General features: G+C 51.5%; 1 protein-coding gene across 6 annotated transcripts in view; it reads right to left on the bottom strand.

Moving 5' to 3' along the window:
* The window catches only part of LOC102676230 (sodium/calcium exchanger 3), an 88,963-nt gene extending 88,239 nt beyond the window's left edge, over positions 1-724 (bottom strand). For all 6 annotated transcript variants that reach the window (XM_031510865.1, XM_006616505.2, XM_006616508.2 and 3 more), the window contains exon 1: positions 1-724. In XM_031510865.1, coding sequence (XP_031366725.1) covers positions 1-719 — 719 coding nt within the window. In that variant the 5' untranslated portion in view covers positions 720-724.
* Positions 725-1,187: the final 463 nt, after the last annotated feature.

Raw genomic sequence — 1,187 nt, 5'->3', positions numbered from 1 at the left:
CCGCCGTCCGAGTCGCCTGTCTCGGCCTGCACGATCACACCCCTCTTGTTCATCCTGTAACCCTTGTGCAGATACTTGTAGATGAGGAGGCGACGGTCGGCCACGTAGGCCGTGAGCACGGTTGCCGGGAAGAAGGAGAAGGTGAGTATACCCTCCCAAACTTCGAGCACGCCGGGGCTCGAGACCGCAAGGATCAAGTAGAGCCAAACGTAAGCGAAGATGCTCCACGTGGCGGTGACGAAGAAAACTCTCAAATGTTTGATCTTCCTCGTCTCGCCGTTCGGTATCACGAACACGCACAGCGAGATGATGACGAAGAGGTTGTACGCGGCCGAGCCAACGATCGTGCCCGGGCCCAATTCACCGGCCTCGAAGTTCTTCGCCCAGATCTCGATGATCGACAAAAGGATCTCGGGCGCGCTACTGCCCAGCGCCATTAACGTCAAGTTCGCAACCGTCTCGTTCCATACTCGCACAACAACGATCTGAGGCTCTTTGCCCTGCCGGCGAACGACCAATTCCTTCTCCTTCGAGGTGATCACCTCGATCGCCGCCATAAAACGATCGCTGATGATCGACACGCCGATGAACAGGTACAACAGCAGGGAGAAATAGACGAAGCCACGGAAAATTATGTCCGAAAGATTGAGATTCTCCTGCGGCCTCCATATCGGCACCACCAGACCTGGCTCGCAACGAGTCGAATAATTTCCCGGCATCTTTCCTCCGATTTCACGTCTCGCGCGCGTAACTCGTTTCGTACTCGTTTTTTCCACCAGCCTCGATTCAACGTGGCAAGATCTCCCAATTGTCTCCCTATTATTTCCAACAACGATCAGAGATCCCCAAACAAGAATCGAATATCTTGGCGAAACCTACCATCTCGATTCCCCCATTTCCTCCAACAAATCGACGCGCTCGATCAAATTATACAAATCTTCCTTTTTTTATTTTCTTTCTTCTTCTTTTTTTTCTTTTTTTAAACTCTTTCAAACCAAACGGCACGACAAACGTCGTACGAACCCGCGTCTTCCTTCCTTCGTGCGATCTTCTCACCACCGTTCGTTTCCCATCGATAAGAATATCTCGAGGAGTTCGCAGCTTCACGTTTTCTTCACGATTACTCTTACACTTTTATCTCCCCCTTCCCGATACCGCACTCTTTCTCTCTCCACGACACGCACTTT

The sequence above is a fragment of the Apis dorsata genome, unplaced genomic scaffold (assembly GCF_000469605.1).
Source record: "Apis dorsata unplaced genomic scaffold, Apis dorsata 1.3 scaffold_265, whole genome shotgun sequence".
NCBI lineage: Eukaryota > Metazoa > Arthropoda > Insecta > Hymenoptera > Apidae > Apis > Apis dorsata.
Note: the sequence above shows the minus strand (reverse complement) of the source record. Positions and strands in the feature narration are given on the sequence as shown.